Source organism: Chlamydomonas reinhardtii, chromosome 13, assembly GCF_000002595.2.
Source record: "Chlamydomonas reinhardtii strain CC-503 cw92 mt+ chromosome 13, whole genome shotgun sequence".
NCBI lineage: Eukaryota > Viridiplantae > Chlorophyta > Chlorophyceae > Chlamydomonadales > Chlamydomonadaceae > Chlamydomonas > Chlamydomonas reinhardtii.
In genome coordinates this window covers 2,945,438-2,970,035 of record NC_057016.1, presented here as the reverse complement: position 1 = coordinate 2,970,035, position 24,598 = coordinate 2,945,438, and the positions used below count along the sequence as shown (strand labels likewise).

The following is a 24,598-nucleotide window of genomic DNA, read 5'->3' as shown; positions in this document are numbered from 1 at the left end:
ACTTCACAAAATCCGCCAGGATGGGCTCTCGAAACCCGGCGGAGCCCCCAGGGACGACAGCCAACCCCCCAACTTTGGCAGCCCAGAACTTCCTCACCAGATACCTGATGGTTTCCGCTCGAGCACAGCGAGTTGTCAGAAACCAAGGTTTCCTGCGCTCGGAGTGTGCACAGTTGTGGGCCCCGAAGGGGCGTGGCGTGTGTGTGTTTGTTGTTTGGGGCCCATGCGCGGCATGGGCGGTGGGCCCAGTTAAGTAGCGGTGCGCTGTGTCGCGCTTGCTACTTTGCGAGTTTTGTTCTGTCAGTACTGATGCCATCGTCCCTGGCTATGCTCTATCTTTGCATGGCTACACGGCGTTTCAGGCTCGCCCTCCCAACCCCGCACGAAGACCGCAGTTCTCTGCTTGCAGGTACCCTTTCCGGTGGCGGAGCCGCCCTCACAAATTGTAACATGACGCAATGCATGGAAACCCCTGAAACAACTAAAAGCACGTGCATAATGCTCTTCTAAAGCTCTGCAATTTTGAGCATGGGGTAAGATCCTGAGCTTCTACCCCTCCCCTGATTCAGCACTCACTTCTGTCCCCAAGTGTGGAGCTGGAGTGAGAGCTGCTGCGCCCACAATGTCCACAGGGTAGGTCGCCCTTGCCACCCTCACAAGGGCAGAATGCCCAGGCAGCCCAGCAGACATGACAGCAACTGTAAGCAACTGATGCTGCCAGCCCTGCATCAACAGCAGCTCACTCAGGGCTCCTATCTTAATGTCTCCAGACATTAATTGGCCATTTTGGCCGTTTCCTGGACATTCCTCTTGGGAGCCAAGGTCTTGGCGGAGACTTTGTTGGCCCGGGTTTGGGGCTGGGTTCGTCCAAATTCCTATGGTGAAGCCCCCATCAACCACCATGTGCTCAGATAAAAGGCGGCGGCCACCCGGCCGTTTTTGTCTGGAGCTAGACCCAAAAACAAGATATGACCTCCGGCCCACTGCCAGCACCTGGTGTCCTATCTGTTCCTCGCTCCTCTACTGCTACTGTGTGGTGTACTGGTACCACCATTTGTGCATTTGGCATCAAGTTGGGAGATACTGCTGCACCACAAGTGCTGCCCATCTGGGCCCTGCAGAAATGGAGAGCAGTGTAGGCATGTACCCATCCATGTCTGGTCTCACAAATAACATCCCGTTCAAGATGCCACACACATGGTTATCTTCAATTCTCTCTTGGATGCAAATTTCAACCAGTTGCTGTACAGAATTTGGGGCAGTTTTGTGGCAGTGCAACCACCTTACTTGGTGCCAAACCACCTATGCCCTTTCACCAAAAGCCCTACATATATACATCACCATGACATGCCATGAACTGCCAACACGCTACTATTAAGCCTTCATGTTCAATGGCAATTTGATGCAAGTACGGACCATATTCTGCTACAAGCATACATTATTACACACATACAAAACAAATCTTACCTTGCAATACACTCAGGCAACCAAATCCGTGTGTGCAAACCACCATCCAACACCTGAGAGCGGTACACTCTACACATGCACTCATCTGGTCCTCATCTGCACTCAGTGTAGCCCTTCCAGCACCTCCTGCACCCTGCCACCAGTCCTGGCTGTGAGCACCAGTGGCCTGTCCTCTGACATGCGCCACAGTCCTACATCACGCCAATGCCTCAGGAAAGCACTGACAGTTCTGTAACTCCCACCAAAGAGATGGCTTGGTATCCGCAGACTGCCCCTGCAATAACAGCAGCAGGGTTTGTGAGTACACCAATGCAGAAGGCCTGATGTCATGGTGATTGTACCTGTGCTGTCCATCTCCAGACAGGCAATATGCCCCTGCAAACTAGCCCTTCTCACCCTTTCAGGTTGTTCATCTCAACACCAAGGGGGAGCTTCTCCAGAAGGTGCTGGTACAGTCGCCGAACATACTGGCCCTCAGTCTCTTGCATAACCACACCCACAGCAATGTCAGCAGCAGGCTGTAGAGTGTCAGGGCAGGGTGAAGAAGGTCCCATATCATTGTCAGGGTGTCTGATAGCATTCTTGCAAGCATATGCATTATATCAGCTAACATTACAAGTCTGATTAAACAACAAACAAGTGGTTTCTGCATGAGCGAGCATAGTGAGTAGCCAGAATCAAGGCGCCCTGTGCTTGGAGGGTGCTAATTGGGCCCCAAAGTGGCAAGCATGTCAGTGTTTGTGCCCGAGCCAGCATTGGGCCCATGCTTGGCATGAGGCTGCCATGTACGGCAAAGTGGCAAAATACTGGTTTGCCCATGGTAAAGTGCGAGTTTCCTTCTGTCTGTTCCAATGCCCTCATCCCTGGCTAGGCTCTATCTCTGTGTAGCCACACAGTGGTTCAGGCTTGCACTCCCAACCCCACATGAAGCATGTAGTTTCTTTCCTTGCAGTAACCCCTTTCCACGCATGGTGGTGCAGCACATGGGAACATACCTGCTGGTGTTTAGGGACAGCATGGAGCAGGACAGCCTGCTTGTCAGCAAAGACCGGGAGTTCAAGCGTCCAAAGGTCCTTGAAGCTATCCAAGAACCAAAAAAGCTTCAGACCCTTGCGGTCAAGGAAGCGTTGTGGCACACCCAAGCCCTCCCTAAAGGGTTTGACAGGGAGATGGACGGATTAGTATGTTAGCTGACATGTCGAGTACACCATTAAGAAGGCCAAGGCTAAAAAAACAGCAAGGCACTCAGCAAGCACAACCCAAGATAAGATAACAGTAGAATAAGATGAAAGACGCATGGTGCATGATGCTAGATGTTTCAGCTCACTTGAGTAGGGTTCCTGCTGATGCCTCCAACCTTGGTCGAGTCAACAGGAATTGGTGAACACGCTCTGCCCACTGCCTTTCTTCCTTGTCCTCAGCCGCCTGGTCCTGCATGCTGGCTGGCATGTTTTGTGGCTCCTCCCATGGTCGGCTGGGGCGACCCCTGGATTTGACCCTGCCACTGCGGCTGCTGTGGATTGGCTCTTCTCGCCACCGAGGCGACTGTGAGCGAGATCTTGACCTTGATCTTGACTGCCAAAGTGATCGCTCACGACCCCTTTCCCTGTCCCTGTTCAGTACAGGGCCCAAGTCCCCTCGCCCCTGTTGGCGTCCTCCATCTTCTGAGCTCCTTCTTGGTTCCCGCACCACATGTGACCATGCTGGCGGCCCAGCCAAGTCAGAGGTGCTTGGCCTGCCCCAGTTGCTGGCTGAACCTTTGCCAGTTGCAGGTGTTGACGAGGGACCTTCAACTGCCTTGACATAAGAGTAGTCCACAGCAAACAGATCAGGCCATGCCAAGTAGAATTGCGTGATGGTCATGCCCAACCGCTCCAAGATTGACTTTGGTACTGACATCCGTACATCACTGCAAGCAAGGCCCGGCAATGGTACATGGGGTTAATGGGGTACACAGTTGAACACAGCAGTTAGAAGCGCATACAAAAGTGGACAGCCACAACACTTCTGGAGCACAAAGCAAATGCCGTGAATGTAAAGAACTTCTTTGCTGATGCTTAGCTCGCCTGGTCTGCTCTATGTATGCAAAATACATGCGCACCTGTTTGGGCCCTCATATGCCACCTCTCTCTGTGGCTGCCGGAGCAGCCATTGGTGCAGCCTTTCAACCCACTTCTGGTCCTCCTCAGTGAACTGTGGTCGTGCAGCTGCATCACGCCTGGCTTGCTGTGGTGATTGTGAGCATGAGCGCCGGGCATGCCGAGAGCTGCTGGGGCTGCGGCTTCTACTGCCGTTGCACGCTTGCCTCCCAGGTCCTGCTGCTGCACCCCTTGCTGCATTCGGAGCATCCCTGCTCCTTCTGGAGTCCTTGTAATCAAGCTGCTGGTGCCCGGCTACAGCCATGCCCCCCTCCTCATCCCCCTGCAGGCCCCTGACTTGCTGCTGCCATGCATATGGACCACCCTCTGTGTCTCCCCTCCCGACAGCAGCAGCAGTCTGAGACACCAGAGATGTGCGTGGCAGACCGCTGCTGCCTGGCCCATCCATTGTCTCCTCATCGTGCTCATCTCCAGACTCATGTGACTTGCAGGCTGAGGAGCCTGGCGGTGAGGGCGTGGGTGGCCACGTGTCCAGGTGACCCGCTTGGGGCCTGTTATCATCAGGGTCGTCACCAATGATGACTTGCGGTGGCTTCTTGTTTGGCTGCTGCCACCATGGCTGCTGATGGTGTGGCTGCTGTAGGTCGGCATGCGCGTCCACGTCCTGGTAGTGCATCGCAGCGGCTGCCTCCTGGGCGGGCAGTGCAGCCACCCTGGCTGCAGAGGCTGATGCAGGAAGCTGAGTCACCAAAGCGGTCCCCTCCCCTCCGAGCTGTCGTGCACCGGACTCGGTCCAGGGCTGTAGGTGCATTTCCCAGGCAGCCCAAATGAGAGACATAGCGGCGGTATCAGCCGGGCTCTGCAGGATGCGCGCGAGGCCGTTGACCAGTCGAACTGGAAGGGCACCGGCGGCGTCAGCACTGCTGACGGTGCTGCTGCTGGCACGCTGCCATGCATCCAGCTCCCGCCAGCACTCGTACATGCGGGCGGTGCGCTCTGCTGTCCGTCGCAGCTGCAGCAGCAGGAGTACGGTTGTAAACAGGGCAGTGAGCATGATGTCGTGTGTGACGGAAGCACCGGGCAGCGGGTCAGTGCCTGCATGCACGAAAACCCTGGTCAACCCAGGCACGCTGCGCCTTTCCTCCCCGCATATGGCCAAGCCAAGCCGAGCACGAATCCGCTACACCCCTCAGACCCTCCCCTCGCTATCCTCACCTCTTGCATTGTAAAGTGCCTCGCCTGGCCCTGCAGCAGGCGGCTGCAGAGCTCCGCCACCGCCCCCCGCCATTGCTGCTCACTCGCCTCCGCGTCCAGCACACAGCGCAGCGCATACGTCCGGCTCCCATTTTCGCCCTCCTCCACACAGACTCGGTCATCGCCCTCTGCAATCCACGCAACAAAAGGGAAGTCAGTCGCGCGTCTCACTGGCGGGAGACCGATTTGCATCCTTTTTTTCTGAAGCGGCCTACCCAGTCTCAGGACGCGACGCGCAATGACTGGCATGTCCAACTTCGGGCGAATAAGCACGACCTGGCCGCCCAACGTTTCAGCAAAGCCCAAATCCTCGAGCTGAGCGGACACTTGCGCCAGCTCGCTCAAAATGGTCCGTGAGACCAGCACAGTGCCAAGCGCCTGCCGATTAGGCAAAAGCGGCTCAGGAGCCGTCATCGCTATAGGGGAAATTCCTCGGGAGGTCGCTCTGGTCAGCTTCAGTAGAAAGCGGCAGAAACGTGCGCCATTTCTGAAGTAACGTAGTACTTAAAAGCCACCGAATGAGATTGAAAGCCTGCACAGACGAGGACAGTCACTTAGCCTCGTCATGTAGAGCCGCGGCTTGACTATGCAATATACAGTTCTTAATAAACTGTTTGCAGTATAGATAAGAAGGCGGTGTGAGGACCAGCGTGAGACAGTACAAAGCCCCGGACGCGGGATGGTGGCCACACGGGATGGTGGACACGGCCATGGCACTTATCTGGGCGCTGAACACCCCACCATGCCCACTTAAGCGCCTCAGGAACACCCCGGTGCATCTTAACACCACCATTCTCGGTTGTTCATTTCAGATTTAAGTCAAGCATGCGACCGTCACATTCTGCCATCACCACCATCACCCACCGTCACCCACCGTCACCCGCTGCCAAATAAACCACTGCCCGCTGCGCCCTAATGGTTGCAGCACGTGCACCTATTCATTGCCATGCGGCCAACACCACTGACATTTAGCCACCTGAAGTTGTTGCGGTGCAGTGGGTGACAGGCTGGGCAGGGGGGGGGTAGAATCTTCCGAAACAGACCCCATGCCTCAAATGGATAGAGCTCAACGAGAAAATCACGAATCCGCTTTCAAAATCGAAAATGGATTTCTGGGTGCAAAGTTATGACCCCTCAAAGTGGCCGGTCGGTCGGTCGGTCGGGGTTTTGCACAGGTTCGTGCCAAGTTTTGTTCCTAGCGCTTCTGTCCTGCAGCACGCGGCGCAATGGGTGCAGCTCAACGATGCGTGCGTAGGTATACCCCAGACTCAGCACACGTGCATAGTTTGGGGCAGTTTGGGGAGGGGCATGTCGGCATGTCGGGAGATGCCTGGGGAACTGGTCAGGGACAGAGCTATGGGCGGCTCCCCAGGGACCTTTTTGCACCGGGCTGGGGAGGGCAGAAAAGACCGAAAGCTCTAGGGGCTGGGGACCTAGGCATCTCCCCAGGAACAATTTGTAATCAACCGCGATGGCAGCACAGCTCCCCCGGGCCTCAAAAGCGTGCTGCCATTGCCCGGCTTTCGCTCGCTGCCCATCGCGCGCCCGGCACTCTCCTTCACTACCACTTGGCACCCCTCGCCAGCCATAGTAAGCAGCCCCTGTACACATATGCACTATACACTACCCCGCTACACATGATATAGCTCCCCGGCACTAGTGGGGGCCGCCCGCGTTGCCCGTCATGCTCAGTGCAAAGACAGTTACGCGCCAGACAGGAACGGCGCCTGCTGATGACACTCAGACTAGTGACGAGCTTGAGGAGGATCTTGAGCAGTCTGGCGAGGAGTCTAGCGACGTGTCTAGCGAGGAGGATGGAAAGGTAAATTTTGAATTGCCCCCCCTGCTTGGCTCCATGTTACGCAGCTAAACGCTTTCGTTCACATCATGTGTCGGAACAGGAAATGCGGAAGCTACACCGCGGAGCTCGGGGGAGGGTTCAGCGCGCCGAAGCCAACCTCAACGGCATGGTCGAGGCGTATGCCGCTCGGGGGGTCAAGGGCCTGCGGATGAAGCGGCTTGCTGGCTTTGCGCTCCTGGTGTCCCTTCCCTCCAACCCGCACCCATTTGTGGCGTATGGTGGCTACCTGAAGAACGCCACGGGACGGAAGATATTGGCGCAGTTCGTGCGGCAGGTGTGTTACGGTACTGTATGGCACGCTTTCGTGTCATCGACGTCGTTAGGAGGGGTCACACATTCATTATTGCCGTGTCTTTGGGTTGGTGCACGTCCAAAGGGTGTGCACAGTATGTGCAGCACCTGGTAGTTTGGTATGGCCGCCCGTGTCCCCAGTTCATACCCCAACGGCATATCCCAAAGACTCAAGTCCTACTGCGTTTGTTACCCCGCAGGCAAACGCGCTGCAAGAAGTGATGGCTCCACAACAGGTGCTGATTGTGCCCAAGAAGAACGGCCGGCGGATAAGGACCCTGGAGGCACCATCAGACTTCAAGCGCCGGTGGGGCCGGCAGGCCTGGGCTGCTCTGGAGTCGGTGCTCTCGCGCCGTGTGCTGCAGGAGCTGGTGGCAAGCGGTGCAGTGGTACTCGTTGCCTCCGGGGGGGACGAGGGGGCTGCAGAGCAGGGCACGGCAGCAGTGACAGGGCGGGACACAGCGGCCGCGGTGGAGCAGGGCGCCGCAGCATCAGGAGGGGATGACGGTGGTGCGGGGGCGCAGGAGGGCCAGGCTGGGTCGCCACAGGGCTGGGCATGCTGGACGGATGGGCTGTGCAATGGTGGGGCGCGCCCAGCAGGCAAGGAGTACAAGCTCTGGGCGGTGGGGTCGGAGGGAGAGTGCAAGTGCGGTGGCAGCTGCCGGCTGTTCCGCGAGGCCCTGGACTGGCCGACGTCCATTGCCCTGATCCAGTGGTCCAAGGACTGCTACTCGGCGACCAACACGGTCAACGACGCGCTCATCAGCCTCGCCTGCAAGCAATGCCCGGACTATGCGGCCGAGCACAAGGCGTAAGCGGGGCCGTTCTCATCATAGAAGTCGCCGCACGTCTTACAGTCTTAATAGTACTGTGTTTGAAGCTGTGTCTGTAGACGGTGCATTAAGCCATTTTCATCTGCCGTCCGCAGGGCAAAGAAGTCGCGCAAGGCAGCGGAGGTTGCAGAGGCAAGTAGTCAAGCTAGTAGGCCTGCTCCCGGCATCACCTTACACTTAAGTGCTCGTGCAGGCGGCGGCGCAAAGCAAGACTGCCGCCCGCGGCAAGCTCGAGCGCGCAAAGAAGGAGCAGGCGGAGCTGGCGGCTGACATCGATGATGACGATGACGACGATGACAAGGAGGAGGAGGAGGCCGGGGACGCGGTGGGCCAGGCGGCGGGGGCCTCTGGTGAGCCTGGTTCCATGATCAGGCTTAACACGCCTCTGGCGCTTTGTTGGCGTCTTATTACACCGGCCCTTGCGTGCAGGTGTGTACGACCCGGAGCGGCTGAAGACTGCTTTCGAGCAGTACAACATGGCTACCAAGGCCAAGGGCCTCGCACTGCTCCGCGACAAACTCGGCGGTACCAAGGCACAGCTGGAGCAGGCACTGGGCAGCCTGGGCCTGACGTTCAAGCAGCCAACGGACCGCCAGGTGAGCGGCAATGCTGGGATGAGCCCACTAACCTAGGTGGTAGGCGGGATGCCCAGCGGCCTTAGATACTGCTGTTCACTCTGTTTACTCGGCGCCAGTTTGCATCCTGTGACAGGCGCAGGCGCAGTCACATGCCTGCTACCAGGTTTATGCATGCATGCCCGACTGCAGGCGGACGAGATGTGCCAAGTGTACGTGCGGCTGCGCGAGGAGGGCCGCACCAACCAGGAGGCCATCACGGAAGTCGTCACCGTGCTGACGGCACCTGGTGGTTCCTGGAAGGGGGACATGATCAGGCGTGTGCTGGTCGCGAACAACAAATTCACCAAGGGTGCGTCGTTTGGTATGCTAGACGGGGCGCTGCTGTGACAGGACATGGACGCATGGGACATGGGATTGCTATCCTTCCGCTGGGCCCTTCCTGATGGTCCGCACAATTTGCCACCGTCCGCAGACAAGCCCGGACCGAAGCCAACGAAGCGTTCTGTCGTTAAGCCGCGCAAAGGTAAGGCAGGTCTTCATCAAATCCGAAGGCCACGTGCATCCCCTTAGCGCGCTGACGTGGGGGCTTCCACGGGACCTGCGGCTCTGGGCACAGACAATCTGTACATGGCTGGCATGCGCTTCTTACTTGTGTTCGTGATCATGTGCAGGGAACCGCAAGCGGGGCTCCAGCTCGAGCATCGTCAGCGGTGGCAGCACCGGCGGTGCAGGCCACACCAGCGGTGGAGGCAGCACCGGCGGTGGAGGCAGCACCGGCGGTGGAGGCAGCATCAGCGGGGCAGGCAGCGCCAGCGGTGGAGGCAGCGCCAGTGGCGGCAGCAGCTCCAGTGGGGACGGCTGCACCAGCAGTGGCGACAGTGCTGGGCGTGCCCAGCGTGCCAATGGTGGAGGCATTGGTGGAACCGGGAGCAGCGGAAACACGGAGCACATGGCGGCACCCCAGGCTGCCCGCCCGCAGCGCGCCGGAAAGGGTGCGAAGCTGTCGGCGCTGCTGGCCGCGGAGCACGGACGGAGGCCCAGGAGCGGCGCATAGACGTAGCCAGGTGACTGCAGTTAGCATCATGCGCCAACGCCGTTGAGTTGTGTTTGGGGCGCGCCGCGGAGACCTAGCCGCGGCGCATAGACGTAGCCAGGTGATTGCAGTTAGCATCATGCGCCAACGCCGCTGAGTTGTGTTTGGGGCGCGCCGCGGAGACCTAGCCGCGGCGCATAGACGTAGCCAGGTGATTGCAGTTAGCATCATGCGCCAACGCCGCTGAGTTGTGTTTGGGGCGCGCCGCGGAGACCTAGCCGCGGCGCATAGACGTAGCCAGGTGATTGCAGTTAGCATCATGCGCCAACGCCGCTGAGTTGTGTTTGGGGCGCGCCGCGGAGACCTAGCCGCGGCGCATAGACGTAGCCAGGTGATTGCAGTTAGCATCATGCGCCAACGCCGCTGAGTTGTGTTTGGGGCGCGCCGCGGAGACCTAGCCGCGGCGCATAGACGTAGCCAGGTGATTGCAGTTAGCATCATGCGCCAACGCCGCTGAGTTGTGTTTGGGGCGCGCCGCGGAGACCTAGCCGCGGCGCATAGACGTAGCCAGGTGATTGCAGTTAGCATCATGCGCCAACGCCGCTGAGTTGTGTTTGGGGCGCGCCGCGGAGACCTAGCCGCGGCGCGAAGACGTAGCCAGGTGATTGCAGTTAGCATCATGCGCCAACGCCGCTGAGTTGTGTTTGGGGCGCGCCGCGGAGACCTAGCCGCGGCGCGAAGACGTAGCCAGGTGATTGCAGTTAGCATCATGCGCCAACGCCGCTGAGTTGTGTTTGGGGCGGAAGCCTAGCCGCGGCGCATAGACGTAGCCAGGTGACTGCAGTTAGCATCATGCGCCAACGCCGCTGAGTTGTGTTTGGGGCGCGCCGCGGAAGCCTAGCCGCGGCGCATAGACGTAGCCAGGTGACTGCAGTTAGCATCATGCGCCAAGGCCGCTGAGTTGTGTTTGGGGCGCGCCGCGGAGACCTAGCCGCGGCGCGAAGACGTAGCCAGGTGACTGCAGTTAGCATCAGGCGCCAACGCCGCTGAGTTGTGTTTGGGGCGGAAGCCTAGCCGCGGCGCGAAGACGTAGCCAGGTGACTGCAGTTAGCATCATGCGCCAACGCCGCTGAGTTGTGTTTGGGGCGCGCCGCGGAAGCCTAGCCGCGGCGCATAGACGTAGCCAGACGTAGCTTCAATGCTATTCTGCGATTTACAGCACCATCGGCCGACCTCGACCAAACCGGGTGCCGGCTGGGACCCGCCACAACCCCGCCCTAGCGGACATGTCTGAGCACACCCGCCCAACTCAAATACTCCGCCTGGCCCCGCCGGCCTTGCCAACATTACTTGTATGCTTGTTCAATGCTATTCTGCGATTTACAGCACCATCGGCCGACCTCGACCAAACCGGGTGCCGGCTGGGACCCGCCACAACCCCGCCCTAGCGGACATGTCTGAGCACACCCGCCCAACTCAAATACTCCGCCTGGCCCCGCCGGCCTTGCCAACATTACTTGTATGCTTGTTCAATGCTATTCTGCGATTTACAGCACCATCGGCCGACCTCGACCAAACCGGGTGCCGGCTGGGACACGCCCGAACCCCCGCCCTAGCGGACATGTCTGAGCACACCCGCCCAACTCAAATACTCCGCCTGGCCCCGCCGGCCTTGCCAACATTACTTGTATGCTTGTTCAATGCTATTCTGCGACTTACAGCACCATCGGCCGACCTCGACCAAAGCCAGCCGGCGCACAACAGCATGCCTACCCTACTCGGTATCCACAGAAAGGCTAGTGTCGTCCGGCACATCTCCGCGCTGCAGTCCCTGAAATGATTTCAGCATCAACTCGCAGCGGGAAAGGTGAGGCTTAAGCAGCAGCCCCAAGCCTGGCGCACTTGTTTCCTGCGCCGCTTTCAGAATCCTCACACGGCGCTCGTAGTAGGCGCAGCCCCGCTCAACCTCTGCCTCAATCAAGCGCAGCTCCTCCTTCGCCCTAGCACGCTGGTTGTAGCTGCGCACAAGGCTAGCGACTGCTCGCCCTCCGCTGGATCCAGCCCCAGAATCGCTGGCCCATGGAAACGTCCCCCGAAGCACCGCCGCCAAGCCCCCTTCCAAGATCTTTTTGTTGCGTGCCTTCTCCTCCCGTCCCTGCTGCCCTGCAGCGTCCACACGGCACCAGGCAGCCAAGCGGCCCCACTGCTGTCTAAGCTGCCCCTTCACGCGCTGCTTCTCCTTGATGGCATACCTCTGCTCCTTCTTCCTCCCCGCCAGCTTCTCCGTTATGACCTTCAGGCTGTTGTAGTCCAGCACCAGGCCCTGCAATGAAGCCCAAAATTAGTGAACGCCGCGCACACTTCCGCAGCGCAACAGTCAGCCTGCCGTGGCACTGCCCTATACCCCGACTGCCTTACACATGCCCAACCACAATCACTCTACCTCGATTTCACTGGTGATCTTCTTGATCTCGCTCTCGGCCAGGTCACTGACAGCCTCCTTGAATGCAGCAGAGTCCGCCTCCCACTCGCGTGGTGGCGGAGCAGCCGCCGCATGCTCCTGCTCCAGCTTCTTCTTCTCTTCCTCCAGCTGCTTGATGAGTGCAGGCCGCTGTCGGAGCGTCAGATTGTCACCTCCGGCAACCAGAACGCTGCACCCACGCAACATATGGCATCAGCGACTGCAATCCAAGCAAGAAAGTAAGGCATGCAGATAAGGCTTTCACCGCTTGCGCACCTGAGAGGCACGGGGTCGGCCGGGTTGTCTACCGTGTCCAGACGCTGCAGCTTCATCAGCGCCAGGCGGCAGCGGGCATACACTGCCTTCCACCCTGGCTCGCCTGCCACTGCATCCGCGTTGGCGTGTCGTTTGGGCTGGTCATGCCGCTGCTGGGAGCGCTGAGCGGCATGCCCGGCACATGCCATCTCGACCTGCTGGGCACATGGAAACCGTAAGCAAGGTAACACGAGTCTACAGGGAAGTCCAGTCGCACCTGTTGCGGCGTCAGCGTGGCCTCCAGAGTCTCAATCCGATCCTGCGCTGCATCATGTGCTGCCTGGGCCCGCAACCGCATGCGGTAAACCCGAGCGGGCAGGCCAAGCTCGACCTGCACATCACGGCACACAGAATGAGCGCCTGCCTAACCTGCCGCCTGCCTACCCTCGACACTCGACAAAGCCTTACCTGGCGGCAGTAGCGGCGCCCCACATCCTCCAGAACACTCTCACGGTGCGCAGGCGACGTGTAACGCAGCACCTTGCCCTGCTTCCCGACCTGCGAGTTGAAGATTTCGACGATCTCTCCTGTGCCCCGCCCTGCCCCCGTTTGCCCTTGGTGCCCGAAAGTCTTCTGGCACTCGTAGCTGCAGGCACATGGTTGAAGGGATGCGGAGTAAGATAGCAGCTAGAGTACTTTGCAACCTACATGCCCCGAACGCCCGCCCCCTCCCCGTAAGCACACCTGTGGGCATAGCTGTGGAACGGCGGCACGAGGCTGACCATGGCCGCTGCGACGCCCAGCCACGCCGTTGACGGGTCCAGAGCTTGGTGCCACTTCTGCCACGACTTGCTCCAGCGGCAGGCAATATCGTACCACCAGAACTGCACAGCGGTTCCCGCAGCCAGGATGGACGCCGCCGCCGCCGTCGCGTACATGTGACGTTCCCCGTGAAAGAGGTTGACGAGGCGAAGTAGCATACCATGCCGACACAGGACCACGCCAGCTGCAGTCACAAGCTTCTGCAGCGAGGGTCGCGTGGCGTTTCAGCGACAAGCTCAACATCACGGGATAGCAGCACAGCGGCGTAGCGGGAAAAGCAAATCTATGATCTCACCCCTGGCCTTGCCTCTTACCCCGGCCTCCTCCTTGGCCAGCACCTTGTCCGCGGTGAAGCTGGAGCAGTCCGCATTGCGACCTACGTCCGCAGACCCCTTGGGCGGCTCAAAGCCCCTCACGTATGCATTGCCCAGGGTGTACCGCCGGCGCGACAGTTGGCGGTAGTCGAGGCCGTACTTGTGGGTGAGTCCCTTCTTCTTAAACAGGCTTAGCTTGAAGTTGCAATCGAACGCGCCAGTATGAAAGATAGGAGGGCCTCGACCAGCCGGCTCAGCGGCCGCCAGCATTGGCCGCCACGCGAACCCAAGTGAAGGGCTCGCGCCGCCGCTGCCGGCAGCACCGCCGCCGCCGCCGCCGCTGCTGCTGCCCATGCCGGCGCCTGCGCTCGGCGCGCCTGGCGCCGCCGCCTCAGCCACCGGCCCATCCTGCCCCCGGGCCCTGTGCGCCAGATCCGCCAGGGGCGCTGCGGCCGTGGTCGCGCCACCGGCAGCACCGCCGCCGCCGCCGCCGCTGCTGCTGCCCATGCCGGCGCCTGCGCTGGGCGCGCCTGGCGCCGCCGCCTTAGCCACCGGCCCGTCCTGCCCCCGGGCCCTGTGCGCCAGATCCGCCAGAGGCGCGGCGGCCGTGGTCGCATCGCCAGCAGCACCGCCGCCGCCGCCGCCGCTGCTGCTGCCCATGCCGGCACCTGCGCTCGGTGCGTCTGGCGCCGCCGCCTCAGCCACCGGCCCATCCTGCCCCCGGGCCCTGTGCGCCAGATCCGCCAGGGGCGCTGCGGCCGTGGTCGCGCCACCGGCAGCACCGCCGCCGCCGCCGCCGCTGCTGCTGCCCGCGCCAGTACCATGCCAACCCTCGGCATCACCGCAGCAGGCGCATGCGTTGAGGGCTCCTGCGGGCCAGCCCGGAAGCTGTTCCGGCAGGTCCTCCACTAGCCCGCGCAGAAATCGGTACCGCTGCGATGTAGAACTAAGGCGCTGCCTCAGCTGCGTCAGCGTAAGCCCCTGGCTATCACAGCCGTTCTCCTGCCAGTTGGCCATGAGAGCCGCACAAAAGCGGTCCATGCCCAGGTGCCCGTTGTAGTATTGTAGGCTGGTGAACTGCTGTAGAAGGCTGGTCTGCCACCAGAGGATGACATTGCCGTCACGTTGCCGAAGCAAATCCCACGATACAATGGTATCGGGCAGGCAGCCGAGCACAGTGGGCCGCAGGGTGTACCCACGCATGCAGCTGCTGCAGGTCACGTGTGGCACATCAATGCTCACGGGCTGGTCCCAGGTCACTACTGTGACTTTGAAAGGGGGCATGCCCTTGGGATCTCCGGGCTTGCCACACACAGGGCACGCCGTGCTGGCAGCCTCGAAGTCCGCACTGCACTGCAGCACCTTCTGGGTCGCGGTGCGCAGTTCGCTGCACACCTTATCAGCCGCTGTGACGCTGCGGAAGAAGTCTTCCACGACAGCGCTGCTATCGTATGGCAGCGGATATTTTGTCTCCTGCCCCCTCGGCTCAGCGCCTCCGGCCCCCTCACCATCGTCGTCTGAGCTGTCTGCGGGGTCTGAGCTGAGGGTGTCGCTATCAACGTCGGGGAGCGTGTGAGGCGCCGCATGTTGAACGTAGGCTGCTCCTTCCTCGTCGTCCTGTTCTACAACACCATTATGATCGTGGACGGTGTAATGACCACCTACACTTAGCTGCGCTTCGCTGCGTCCACGGCGGCCGCCAGTGCCCGCTGCAATGCCACCCCTGCGTCCACCACGACTGCGCCTAAATAATGAGGTTTCAACTGTGTCACTTTTGTAGATGTCTTTCCACTCTTTCATGTTGTCGCCGCAGACATGTTAAGCATGGTCGAGGTGGCCCCACTAGTGCCGGGGAGCTATATCATGTGTAGCGGGGTAGTGTATAGTGCATATGTGTACAGGGGCTGCTTACTATGGCTGGCGAGGGGTGCCAAGTGGTAGTGAAGGAGAGTGCCGGGCGCGCGATGGGCAGCGAGCGAAAGCCGGGCAATGGCAGCACGCTTTTGAGGCCCGGGGGAGCTGTGCTGCCATCGCGGTTGATTACAAATTGTTCCTGGGGAGATGCCTAGGTCCCCAGCCCCTAGAGCTTTCGGTCTTTTCTGCCCTCCCCAGCCCGGTGCAAAAAGGTCCCTGGGGAGCCGCCCATAGCTCCAGGGACAGGCCGGTGCCGGCCGGGTTTTGCATGGATGAACGTGTCAGCACATTTCGTATCATCAAGTAACATTGAAGTAAGCCGTTGCATAGCGTTTGCGCATCCCTTCATCTCTCGTATATAGACCATACCCGACTTCATAGACTTTGGTTCAGACTTTGGTTCAGACTTTGGCTCCGACTTTGGTTCAGACCGACTTGTAACATGAACGTGAAACGCCGCAAAGGCCCGTTGGTTGAGGCCTTGAGAGTACCTACGCCTCGACCTGTGTTACAGTACCTCGAGGCGCACGCCGGTGCCTGGGTCGTGACAAAATTTCGGGCAATTTACTCGGGCGACAAGTCGCTCGCCTTCTTCCTAGAGAATCGGCAGGCGGTGGTGAATGGCCTCATTAGTCTGCTGTGGGAGCCGTTGCTGCTGGCGGCGGCGGCGGCCGGCGTGGATGGGCCGGCGCAACGCCTCGGCATCCCGGTGACTAGCCGCGGTGGCGGGGGCGGTGCCGCAGCGGCGGTGGTGTGCATCCAGTTCGATGCCACCTTCCCGTGCGAGCTGGAGCCTAAGCTGTCGGAGCTGTTGGACGAGGGCGGCGGCGTGGTGGCTCCCGCCGCCGGTGATATCCCCAGCCTTCGCTGGGAGGCTGAGGCACAGTACTCGGAGGCGGGGCCCCCCAAGGGCAAGCGGTGGCTGCGCGTGAGCGGCCTGCCCCACGGACTGCCCGAGGGACTACATCGGGACCTCGTGCAGCACCTCTTGAGTAGCCCAGTAGAGGAGATTAAGCGGGACGTGTTCTCATACCAGTTCTCGCAGCCCGTGCTGCAGAGTGGGCAAGTGCTGGTGAAGGTGGGCGACACCGCGCGCCTGCCATCGGCCGACGACGCTTTCGCGGTGGGACTGGGCAGGTGGGGGCGTCAGGTGATCTTCCAGCGGGAGGACATCGATCGGTACCTCGCGCAGGCGGCCCGGGGGGCCCAGGTGCGCCGGGTGCGCCGCCCGCCGCCTGCCCCGGCTGCCGCCCGAGCGGCGGCCACGGCGGCTCCGGACGCGGCGGCCACGGCGGCCGCGGCTGCGGCCGCGGCTGCGGCTGCGACCGTGAGGGCGACCGCGGCGGCGGAGGCCGCGGCTGCGGCGGTCGCCGCGGCGGTTGCCGCGGGCGCGGATGCCGCCGCTGTGGGGGTGCTGAAGGCGGCGGCGGCTGCTGCCGCAGAGGCTGTGGGCGTGGGCGTGGGCGACGGTGGCGGCCGTGGTGCCGCGGCGGGCCTTGGGCTCGACGGCCGAGGCAACGGCAACGGCAGCGGCCGCGGCCGTGACGCCCGCCCGTGGCAGCAGAAGGTCCGCGGCCGCGTGGTGTCCGCGGCTGAAGAGGCGGACGCGATGGTGGTCCGGTCGCTGGTGCAGGCGGTCTTCGCCGCGGTGATCGCGAACGCGGCCGTGGTGCCGGCGGTGGTGGTTGACCCCAACCCCTTCCGCATGCTGGTGGACCAGGACGCGATGGAGGCGATGCCTGACGACGATGAGGTGATGCCGGACCGGACGCCGACTGCGCTGGACGCTGCGGCAGCTGCGGCCCGGCGTGCGGCCCCCAAGCGGAGCTGGGAGCAGGCGCAGGCGGCGGCCGCGGCGGGCGAGGCGGCGCTGGCGCTGGCCATCCGGGAGAGCAAGGCGGCCAAACAGGCCTTGGCGACGGCGGCGGCGGTGCGAGCCGCCGCAACAGCCGCGGCGGCGGCGGCAGCAGCGGCCGGGGCCACGGGCACCCCGGCGGCGGCCGAGGCCGGGGCGGCCGCGGCGGTGGTCGCGACAGCAGGCGTGAGTGGCACGATGGCCGCCGTAGAGGCCACCGTTGCGGCGGGCGTGGAGCCGGCCTCGCCGCCGGCCGCGCCGGTGTCAACGGCGGGCTTGGGGGGCATCGTGGGCCCGGCGGTCCTGCCCGCGGGGTGGAGCAGCGACGGTGGTGTGGGTGATGAGGGCCTGGCGGGCGGCGTCGGGCAGGGGCTGCTGGGGGATGCGGAGACAGCGCCGGATGCCAACGCGAAGCTGCTGTGTCAGGGCCGGCGGGGCGGTCCTGGCGACTTCATGGACGTTAGCTCGGTTGCCCCGCCCGGGGGCGGGCAGCAGTAATGCGGCGGCCGAAGCAGGCCGCTCCGGGGCCCCGGCCCTTGCGGGTGGGGTCGCATAACGTGCGGGGGCTGCGGAAGCGGGTGCCCCACCTGGGGTGCTCGCGCCTGCACGCCCTGCTGAGCTGCTGGGAACGGCAGCGCCTGGATGTGGTCTGTCTCCAAGAGACGCACGTTCTTGACTCGGACATCGACCTTGTCACGGCGGACCTGGCGGCAGCCGCTCAGCGGCTGCATGCACGCGAGTGGACTGCGTGGTGGGCGCCGGCCCAGAAGCCGGAGGGCCGTCGTGTTACTGGCGGTACGGCAATCCTCATTCGGTCGAGCCTCCTGCAGCAAGGCGCCATGGTGCTCGCTGGCGGCGCAGCTGCCGTGTCGGTGGCGGCTGGCGCGTGGGCGGGCCGCGGTGTTAGTTTGCAGTTGCAGTGGGGTGGCCACACCTTCACGCTGACGTCAGCCTACTTTCCCCTGGCATCCACAGCGCAGCAGGCTTTCATTCGTGAGTGGGTGGGCCTTCGGGCGTCGGGCTCGGGCGAGCACCTCCTGGCAGCTGACTTCAACTTTGTGGCAGATGTGGCGCTGGACACCGTCACTGGCCGGGCGCGCAGCGACGGACCCGCAGCCGCCGCGCTGGCGGCAGCGTGCCCTGGCCTCATTGACGTGTTACGGCGGCGCCACCCGGCTCGCCGCGTGTGTACCTTCTTCCACCCCCACGGGGCGAGTCGGCTGGACCGCATTCTGTGCAGTGGCGGCCTCGAACCGCAGGTCCTGGAGTGCGGCGTCGCCGCCGGGGTGCCCTCCGATCATATGCTTGTGACGGTTGCCCTTGATGCGTCGCCTGAAGCCGCGCCACCCGCTCGGAGCCTGCCCAGGGCCCACCTCGGTTTCCGGGACTTCAAAGACTTGGATCGTGACTACCGTGCCTGGCTGGGTACGGCCCTGGCGGCACGCCCTACTGATCCTGTTGAGCTGCTGGAGTGGTGGCCGGCCCTTAAACGGGCTGCCGCCACGTCCGCCAACCGCCTGAGCCGGGAAGCTGTTACGAGGCGTGTGGCCGCCAGCCAGCGGGAGGCGGCCGCGCTTGATGCGGCGGCAGCAGCTGCCGCCGCGGTGGAGGCTGGCGGTGATGTGCAGGTGGCGGCGCAGGCGGCCGTGCGGGCGCGGTGCACGGCGGCGGAGGCCGCCGTGGCCGCGGCCGCCGGCGCGGCGCGACGTACGCGCCACGCGTGGCTGCGTGGCGGCGAGAAGCCCTGCCCTCTCCTCACGCGCATGCTGCGGCCGGCGGGTGGGCCGCGCGTGATTGCCAAGTTGAAACAGCCCAATGGCACCACTACATCCGACCCCACGGTCATGGGGCAGGTGATGGCGCGGTACTGGAGGGACGTCAGTGCCGCGCCGCCGCCCGCTCCGGATGCCCGCACGCAAGTCCTGGATGCGCTGCAACAGCACGGGCGCCGGTGTACAGCCGAAGAGGCGGATCAGCTGGGGCGGGTTGCGGTCTCGGCGGCGGAGGTGCGCGCGGCGCTAGCCGCTGCGCCGGCTGGGCGCGCGGCGGGCCCTGACGGCATACCGGTGGAGTTATACCAACACTATGACAGTGATTTTGCGCCGGTCCTAGCGGATGTGTTTACGGCGGTGGGGGAGGGGGCTGGAGTGCCTGACGGGCTCCTGGATGGCGTGTGGTCTTTCTTCTTTAAGTCGGGCGACCCTACCGAGCCCTCTAATTATCGCCCCATCACGCTGACGGATACCGATTACCGCACCCTTGCCCGGGTGTTGTGCTTGCGACTGCAACCGGTGTTTGGGCGTGTCATAGACCCTGAGCAAACTGCGTTTCTGACGGACCGTCGCATTGCCGATAACGTCCTCTTGCTCCAACTTACTCCTGGCCTGTTGAAAGCCGCCAAAAAGGCCCCGGCTGTGGCGGCCTTCCTCGACTTTTACAAGGCGTATGATACGGTGGACCGCTCTTTTCTGCTCGCGTGTCTGGAGCGCATGGGCGTGGGGGCGGGCTTTCTTACGTGGGTGTCCCGCCTGTTAACTGATACACGTGGGGCGGCGTTGGTGAATGGACGTGTGTCAGGATGGGTGCCGTTGATGGCGGGCGTGCGGCAGGGCTGCCCGTTGGCTCCGTTGCTCTACCTCGCTGTGGCACAAGCCCTTCTGTCATGGCTACGCAGCCGGGGGCATGGTGTGCTCGCTAACCTTGCGTCGGTGCTGGCGTCCCAGTATGCGGATGATTGCACGCCGTTTCTGGAGGGGTTTCAGGCGGTGCCGGGGTTCCTGGCGGACATGGATGTGTTTCGGCGGGCGTCTGGACAACGGTTAAATATGACTAAAGTTGAACTGATGGTGATGGGGACGGTCGGCGGTGCTGGCGCCCTGCCGGCCGGCATGGCTGGCCCGCCCCTGCCCCCTGGCTGGCGTGTGGTGCCGGCGGCCAAGTCACTAGGGGTGCATTACGGGGATTGGGGCGCATGCTCCCCACCAGTTACGTTTGACGCCGTGATGGGGGTGCTGAGCAAAATCGCGCGCATGCCCGTGTCCATGTTTGGTCGGGCGGCCGCGGCGTCGGCTTATGCTTTGGGCAAGGTCCTGTATCATTTGGAATTTGCGGGTCTTCCCCAACTGTACGTTGTGGACCGGCTGCTAGCCAGGGTGGCGGCGGTGGTGGATCGGCGACTGTCGCCGGCCCAGTTTGATGCCAGCCCACATGCACGCCCGGTTGGCCTCTCCATTGACCTTATGCAACTGCCTCCGGCGGTGGGGGGGGCGGGCCTGTTGCCGCTGGTGCCGCATGTGAAAGCGCGGCAAGCCGGTCTCGCGGTCCGGTGTGTGTTGGGTGTGTGTGGTCTGCTGCCGTACGTGCCCCCGTGGACCCGGGTCGCGGCGGCGTGGCTGCGCCAGGTGCACCCGGCGGCAACGCCCCTGCGTTTCTTGGTGCGGGGGGCCGCGGACCGTGTGCTGAATAAGCCGCTCACCCCGGCGGGCAAGCCGTTTGCGCGCCTGCTGAAAGCCATGACTGCATTGCCCGCGGTGACTCTTGTGGCGCCGCCCGAGCCGGGCGCGTGGGTGAGTCATGTGCCGTTGTGGGCTAACCCGGCGCTGTGTGTGGACGGCCGCACGTGGGAATTGGCTTTCGCGGATTTGTTCGCTCTGCCGGGACTGGCGTGTGTGGGCCAGCTGGTTGCAGCGCATGACGGCCTGAACGAACTGCGGCAGGCATTGACAAGCCCTTGGGCGGAGGGCTCCCGGTCTGGTGAAGCGTGTGCGGATATGTATGTGACTGCTGTGTGGAGGCGGGTGCTGCACTGGAGCACGCGGGCACGCCTGCCGTCGCCCCTGCCGGGGCCGGCGTCGCCTCAAGAGGCGGCCGACCGGTTTGCGGCGGCGGTGGCCCTTCTTCCCGCTGGCTGGGCTGCCGCCGCGCGTGCGGCCCAGCTGGCTCGGGGGCCTGCCGCCGCGCTGCCGCTCCCGGTGGCCGACGTCGTGAGTGCTACGGCGGAGTCGGTGCAACGGGTGGTGCGGGGACTTGGATGGTTGCAGTGCGGGGGGCCGCCCATCCTGCTCACTGCCTACACGGTGAAGGCGGGGACCGTGCTACAAATGGCTCCACAGTTAGCCGCCCTGAAGGCTAAGCATTTGCAGTATGTGTGCGATGCGGGTGTGTCGGGGGTGGGGGCTGCCCTGGCGGCGGGGGCCTTCGTGTGCACCTTGGCCCGCTTGTGGTCGCTGAAATGGGAGAATCATCATAAGGAAGCACTGTGGCGTGTGGCCGCCAACGCTTGCTGGGCGTTTCCACGGCATGCTAGCGAGCGGGCGCGAGGCGTTACTGTTGACCCGTGTTGGGCGTGTGGGGTGGACATGCAGGATGGGGACCGGCGTCACTGGTTTTGGGACTGCACTGTTGCGCTGTCACTGCGGGAAAGTATGGGGATGGCTATGGGTTTCCTGCCGGAGGAGGCTCTAAGTGCCTTCTCTCGTGAGGAGTTGTGGTTAGTGCGCCCGCCTGCGGGGCTTGCGCCACCTGTGTGGGATGTAGTGTGTCTCGCTGCTATGTCTGCCCTGGACTTTGGTCGGCAGCGTGTGGTTATGGCCGGGTTGGCGGCGCGAGCGAAGCTGCCGTCGGCCCGGGTGCTGAGCATTGGACTTGCCGTCGTAGCTGACTTCTGGGGTCGTCTCCAGACGTTTGTGACTTTGGGTGTCAGGCCAAAGGGTTGGGACGCTGTGCCGTTTGCGCATCCCTTCATATCTCGGGCTGTTGGTGACGGCATGGTTTTGCGCTTGCCGTATGACGCTGATTCCCCGCCCCCCTCGCCGTGAGAGGTTGTGCGTGGTTGGTGGCTCTGTGTGTGGGCAGGATGCACGTGTGGGCGACCGTTCTAGTACCTGGACGCTTGCGCCCTGGTTAGTGCGTGCGCTGTGCGTGTGTCCTGCGGCCTAGACGTTTCCCGGCACTCCTGTGCCTAGGCTTGTGGCGTTGAGGCACAGCGGTGGGGCTCTGGCGGGTTGAGGCTTGGCTAGGACTCACTGTGCGCGGAGTCACACGGACTTTGCCCGCGGGAGGGTTTGCAGCAAAGTCGGGGTTGGGCCCTGATAGCATGTGATGGCTCGGCGTCTTCGGGAGCTGGGACTGTCCCCTCTGTAACATCCGCATCCTTAAGAAGGCAGGCACGGCGCCAGTGACAGATTCCCAAAAACAGGCATCTTTGATTGTCAGAAACCCGCTGCCGCCGCATCTTTCATCCCCAAAAAGTTTCCGGGGGCTCCGCCCCCGACCTATGCGCGATTCGTGTCAGGCCAGGGGTGTGTCAAGCTTGCCCTGTTGTAGCGTGCCACATGCGGCTGCAGTTGCCCCCAGCCCACGTTTCGGCTCCGGCACAGCAAAATATTCCGCCGCACGGCATGCACCATCTTTACAGCGTGCGGGGTGAGGTTGCTGTTGCCCCCAGCCCACGTCCTGGCTCCGGCACAGCGTGGTGTGCCCCCATGGTGCCAGCCGGACACGGCCGTAGGTTATCCTGGGGAACCTCAGTCATCCTTGCCTTAGGCCCGGAGAAGTGACAGAAACGCCCCAAAATGTCTTCTGCGATTCTCAGAAAGACCCCCCAAAATCTGAAGCGTTTTGACAGATTTTTGGCCTCAAGAATACAAAATTTCTTCCGCCGGAGGCTTTTTGGGGCAAACTTCTGTCAAAAAAAAGGAAGATACGAGCACTGTTCCCCGGTCACGGGACAAGGGGTGTCAGCTTTGTACAGCTGGAAAATGGGCTGAGCCCCCGTACGCTTGGGAGCTAATAAGCATGTAACGCCCCGTCAGAGCCTCCATGCCGCTACGACGCGCAGGTGCATCGGCTAGGGACACTCGGGTAGGGGTCGTGCGGGATTTCCCGCGCCACGCATGCGTGCCTTGTCACGTTCCCAAATACCCCAAGCATTTCTTTCGCCTCCTGCCATAATCAACACCTCCCCGGCGCCCCACGCTCAAAGGGCTAGGCGCGGGGCGGGGGCGACCTCGGGGCTTCTCGGCATTCTGGCGCGTCAGCAGGCATTGCTCGGCAAGCCGCTCAAAACATTCGATATACTTCCCCGCTTTGCTTGCCGCCAACATAGTTTGCCTTAGAGACTGCATATCAGCGGGCACCGGATGCTTTCCTCGCGACCTCGCGAAAGTCAATTGTCCATGGACGCGCGAAGGCACTTCTCGCTCCGCCCGAATTTTCCCTGCCACCTATTTACATGCAATAGACATTAACAAATACTAATACGTAGCAGTCGCGGTTTGTGCCAGTATGCTATGTTTTGCTATGTTTTGCCGACGCACGAACGAACGACGGACAGGGGCAGGACAGGGGCAATCCTGGGGGGCTTCCCCCCCTTTGGAACGCTTCGCTGGGGGGGCTCAGCCCAACAAGGGGCTGAGCCCCTCCACAGTCTGAGGCCGAACAACCTCATCGCCCGGACATAGCCGGGGTCGGTTTTCACAGGCACATAGCCAAACCAGGTGCCTATCTAGCAGTCGCGATGCCACAGCAGAGCCAACTGCAGCCAGACACAGCACACTTGTCAACAGCCGCACTACTTGTCATGCCGCTACGCATGCCCTGCCAGCCCCACCGCGGACCGCTACCTAGACACCAGCCGGCTCCTCAGCCTGCGCGCCAGCGCCGCTTCTTTGGCGACACTGCGCTCTCGTCCTTCACGTGGCCTTGCTCGCTTCCTCCACTACGCACATGCGCGCCGCAACTGCTGGGCCAGGGCTGCTGCCGCCGGACCCAGGGCATCGTCAGGCCTGCATACCGGTCCCAAGAGGCACCTTGAGTCCTTTGTAAAACTTGGGGGCGGAAGTGGGCGGGGAGGGGGGAAATGAAAATTGGCCACATTGCCAATTGCTGGTCGGTGGGAGCCAGTAAAGTGTGGCACGCTCATCCGCACCCACCCGCACCCACACACAACATGGCAAGCACCACGCCCTACCCCACGGCCCTACCCCGTACCGCAGTCATCGGCCATGCCCCAGCACTACGGTTGCTTTGACGCCAGCCTGCTCTGTCAACCGCCAGTGCCTCACTCCTTGTCGGAGTCCGAGCTCTCCAGTGTGCACACCAGCGCTGCCTGCCCAGCCAGCGGCCCATTTGGCGTGTCATCCTCCTCATCACTGCTCATCCCACCGGACTCCTCCTCGTCACCCAGCTCCTCCTCAAACAGGCGCCCCAGCTTATCGGCCTTCGTCGCCTCCCAAATCATGCTCGCCTGCCAGCACCAGTTCATCAGCCCTATGTGCCTCAGCCCCGCTTTGACCTCTTGATTTTCACCCTTTTACAAGTTTTACAGGCCCCGCCAGGGCGAACTGTTTCTACTTTTTATATTTCCTTTCGCTGGCATTATCAATACTAACAAGGAGGTGGCTGCCTTAGGGAGGCAGGAAAAGGGCTGAGCCCTCCCCTCCCGGGTCGTTATCAACCCAGCCACCTTGACGCGGGCGCCTACTAAGCACACGCAAATTGCACACGCCTCTATGTTGGGGGCCTTCGGCATCCCCGCAAATCCGGACGTGGCCGGTTGGGT

The 24,598-nt window shown here is 62.3% G+C and overlaps 5 protein-coding genes across 6 annotated transcripts; 2 read left to right on the top strand and 3 right to left on the bottom strand.

Annotated features, from left to right (window-relative positions):
* Positions 1–280: 280 nt before the first annotated feature.
* Positions 281–5,450, bottom strand: CHLRE_13g583972v5 (uncharacterized protein). The gene is made up of 7 exons (XM_043069627.1): positions 5,036–5,450; positions 4,782–4,948; positions 3,569–4,578; positions 2,795–3,376; positions 2,463–2,616; positions 1,864–1,985; positions 281–1,741 (listed from the first exon to the last, which is right to left on the bottom strand). The coding sequence occupies exons 1-7, from the start codon at positions 5,232–5,234 to the stop codon at positions 1,570–1,572; spliced, it is 2,406 nt and encodes an 801-aa protein (XP_042917602.1). The 5' UTR covers positions 5,235–5,450; the 3' UTR covers positions 281–1,569.
* An 838-nt stretch (positions 5,451–6,288) lies between these two features.
* CHLRE_13g583935v5 (uncharacterized protein) lies at positions 6,289–10,608 on the top strand. Of its 2 annotated transcripts, XM_043069625.1 has the most exons (9): positions 6,289–6,642; positions 6,722–6,955; positions 7,173–7,783; positions 7,901–7,937; positions 7,999–8,155; positions 8,235–8,401; positions 8,573–8,732; positions 8,856–8,906; positions 9,055–10,608. In XM_043069625.1, the coding sequence occupies exons 1-9, from the start codon at positions 6,505–6,507 to the stop codon at positions 9,435–9,437; spliced, it is 1,938 nt and encodes a 645-aa protein (XP_042917601.1). In that variant the 5' UTR covers positions 6,289–6,504; the 3' UTR covers positions 9,438–10,608. The 2 variants fall into 2 exon arrangements, with proteins under 2 accessions (XP_042917601.1, XP_042917600.1); XM_043069626.1 differs by lacking the exon at positions 7,901–7,937 and having other exon boundaries at positions 7,173–7,718.
* A 9-nt stretch (positions 10,609–10,617) lies between these two features.
* Positions 10,618–15,312, bottom strand: CHLRE_13g583898v5 (uncharacterized protein). Its single transcript, XM_043069624.1, has 7 exons — positions 15,041–15,312; positions 13,269–14,890; positions 12,877–13,154; positions 12,601–12,778; positions 12,410–12,523; positions 12,154–12,347; positions 10,618–12,067 (listed from the first exon to the last, which is right to left on the bottom strand). Exons 1-7 carry the CDS (start codon positions 15,066–15,068, stop codon positions 11,851–11,853), a joined length of 2,631 nt encoding a protein of 876 aa, XP_042917599.1. The 5' UTR covers positions 15,069–15,312; the 3' UTR covers positions 10,618–11,850.
* Positions 15,313–15,502: 190 nt separating this feature from the next.
* Positions 15,503–22,191, top strand: CHLRE_13g583861v5 (uncharacterized protein). Its single transcript, XM_043069623.1, has 3 exons — positions 15,503–17,500; positions 17,698–19,043; positions 19,348–22,191. The coding sequence occupies exons 1-3, from the start codon at positions 15,625–15,627 to the stop codon at positions 19,369–19,371; spliced, it is 3,246 nt and encodes a 1,081-aa protein (XP_042917598.1). The 5' UTR covers positions 15,503–15,624; the 3' UTR covers positions 19,372–22,191.
* A 244-nt stretch (positions 22,192–22,435) lies between these two features.
* Positions 22,436–24,392, bottom strand: CHLRE_13g583824v5 (uncharacterized protein). The gene has a single exon (XM_043069622.1). It carries the CDS (start codon positions 24,275–24,277, stop codon positions 24,098–24,100), a length of 180 nt encoding a protein of 59 aa, XP_042917597.1. The 5' UTR covers positions 24,278–24,392; the 3' UTR covers positions 22,436–24,097.
* Between the last annotated feature and the right edge of the window lie 206 nt (positions 24,393–24,598).

Coding starts and splice junctions, on each gene's coding strand:
- CHLRE_13g583824v5 (XM_043069622.1), bottom strand. CDS start 24,277: ATGATTTGGGAGGCGACGAAGGCCGATAAGCTGGGGCGCCTGTTTGAG.
- CHLRE_13g583898v5 (XM_043069624.1), bottom strand. CDS start 15,068: ATGAAAGAGTGGAAAGACATCTACAAAA. Junction 13,155..13,268: donor TGGCCAAGGAGGAGGCCGGG/GTAAGAGGCAAG, acceptor CCCTCGCTGCAG/AAGCTTGTGACTGCAGCTGG. Junction 12,068..12,153: donor GCCGACCCCGTGCCTCTCAG/GTGCGCAAGCGG, acceptor GCGTGGGTGCAG/CGTTCTGGTTGCCGGAGGTG.
- CHLRE_13g583972v5 (XM_043069627.1), bottom strand. CDS start 5,234: ATGACGGCTCCTGAGCCGCTTTTGCCTAATCGGCAGGCGCTTGGCACT. Junction 3,377..3,568: donor GCATATGAGGGCCCAAACAG/GTGCGCATGTAT, acceptor CCTTGCTTGCAG/TGATGTACGGATGTCAGTAC. Junction 2,617..2,794: donor TCAGCAGGAACCCTACTCAA/GTGAGCTGAAAC, acceptor CAAACCCTTTAG/GGAGGGCTTGGGTGTGCCAC.
- CHLRE_13g583935v5 (XM_043069625.1), top strand. CDS start 6,505: ATGCTCAGTGCAAAGACAGTTACGCGCCAGACAGGAACGGCGCCTGCT. Junction 8,156..8,234: donor CCAGGCGGCGGGGGCCTCTG/GTGAGCCTGGTT, acceptor CCTTGCGTGCAG/GTGTGTACGACCCGGAGCGG. Junction 8,402..8,572: donor AGCAGCCAACGGACCGCCAG/GTGAGCGGCAAT, acceptor GCCCGACTGCAG/GCGGACGAGATGTGCCAAGT.
- CHLRE_13g583861v5 (XM_043069623.1), top strand. CDS start 15,625: ATGAACGTGAAACGCCGCAAAGGCCCGTTGGTTGAGGCCTTGAGAGTA. Junction 17,501..17,697: donor TGGCGACTTCATGGACGTTA/GCTCGGTTGCCC, acceptor TCTGTCTCCAAG/AGACGCACGTTCTTGACTCG. Junction 19,044..19,347: donor TTGCGGTCTCGGCGGCGGAG/GTGCGCGCGGCG, acceptor GGCGTGTCATAG/ACCCTGAGCAAACTGCGTTT.